Below are 1110 nucleotides of genomic sequence, written 5' to 3'. Positions count from 1 at the left end.
TTCTCCTAAAGAGCACCCTTGGGTACTTGTCTCGCTGACACACATGCAGTGGCTATCTCAGAACAAGGCTTACTGGTCAATGTTTAATGCTCCATAATTGGTTTTACTGACCAACACAGCCTGCAGGATGCCAATGCTGATTTGAAGCCTGGCAGCTGAGGCTTACCACCACTGCAGTCCTACCTGGTCTTTTATTATGAATTGTTAGTTACATGTAATTCATATCATCCACTGTGAGAGGTGTAACTGTCTGGCAGTCATTACAAGGATTAAACTGTCAAGGTTAATCCGCACAATCATCTCTACAATCCCTTCTTCCTTTTCCGTGTCTACTCTACTCCGGCCTGACAAAATCACAGTGCATCACACTGATACACTGGCCATGACTTGAATGTGATTTTCATACCTAAGAGTTTCATCTTATCTTACCTTTTTTTTGTCTCTCTGCTAGAGAACCATGAGCACTGTGGAGGAGGAGCCGGATCACATGATACCATGAAGACAAGCCTGCAGGTCCTGCGCTGCCAGCTGCTGAGTGAGTAGACCCAACAGTGGGGGCAAGGGGCATCCGCAGGGTGTCTTGTCCTGGGTGTGCTACCAGGGACCCAGAATGCCACTGGGCACTGCAGATGCAAAATCAAAAGAGAATATATCTGCAAAGGTCCTGTTGCTATCATACAAATATGAATTCAGCAGAATTTAACACTAAGAGAAATGAGAACCATACTTGGTTTACTATTATTTATTGTTAAGAGTAGATTTCTAATGGTATATATTTTACACAAGTGAATATAATCCATCAAATAGGGCCAAAAGAAACACACATTATCGAATTTTTGTTTATCCTGCATTCAAGTCACATGGGAGGGATGGTAGATGTTTTTGACTTGCAAACATTTACATCATCGCACAACTGCAGTTGGTTTATGGTTGCAGAGTGTGAGGGTTAGAGATACTGTGCATTGACTATATAACACTATATTGGTTAAAGTTGTGTTCAGTTACTTTGAACGACGGCCAGCCATTTTGTTTGTTTTTCAGGCATTTCTGTATTATTGAATTCCATGTCAGACTTATTGGAGCTTTCAGAAAAATCCAGGAATAATTTGA

General features: G+C 41.5%; 1 protein-coding gene across 1 annotated transcript in view; it reads left to right on the top strand.

Moving 5' to 3' along the window:
* Positions 1 to 1110, top strand: part of tmem108 (transmembrane protein 108) — a 50107-nt gene that overhangs the window by 26135 nt on the left and 22862 nt on the right. The window contains exon 2 of the mRNA XM_035653083.1: positions 452 to 535. Within this exon, the coding sequence (XP_035508976.1) occupies positions 496 to 535 (40 nt within the window). The 5' untranslated portion in view covers positions 452 to 495. The remainder of the gene's footprint in view (positions 1 to 451; positions 536 to 1110) is intronic.

This window comes from Morone saxatilis, unplaced genomic scaffold, assembly GCF_004916995.1.
Source record: "Morone saxatilis isolate NCDOM2014 unplaced genomic scaffold, NCSU_SB_2.0 Contig0, whole genome shotgun sequence".
NCBI classification, from domain to species: Eukaryota; Metazoa; Chordata; class Actinopteri; family Moronidae; genus Morone; species Morone saxatilis.
The sequence above is the reverse complement of the archived record's forward strand: the minus strand, read 5'-3'. Positions and strand labels throughout refer to the sequence as shown.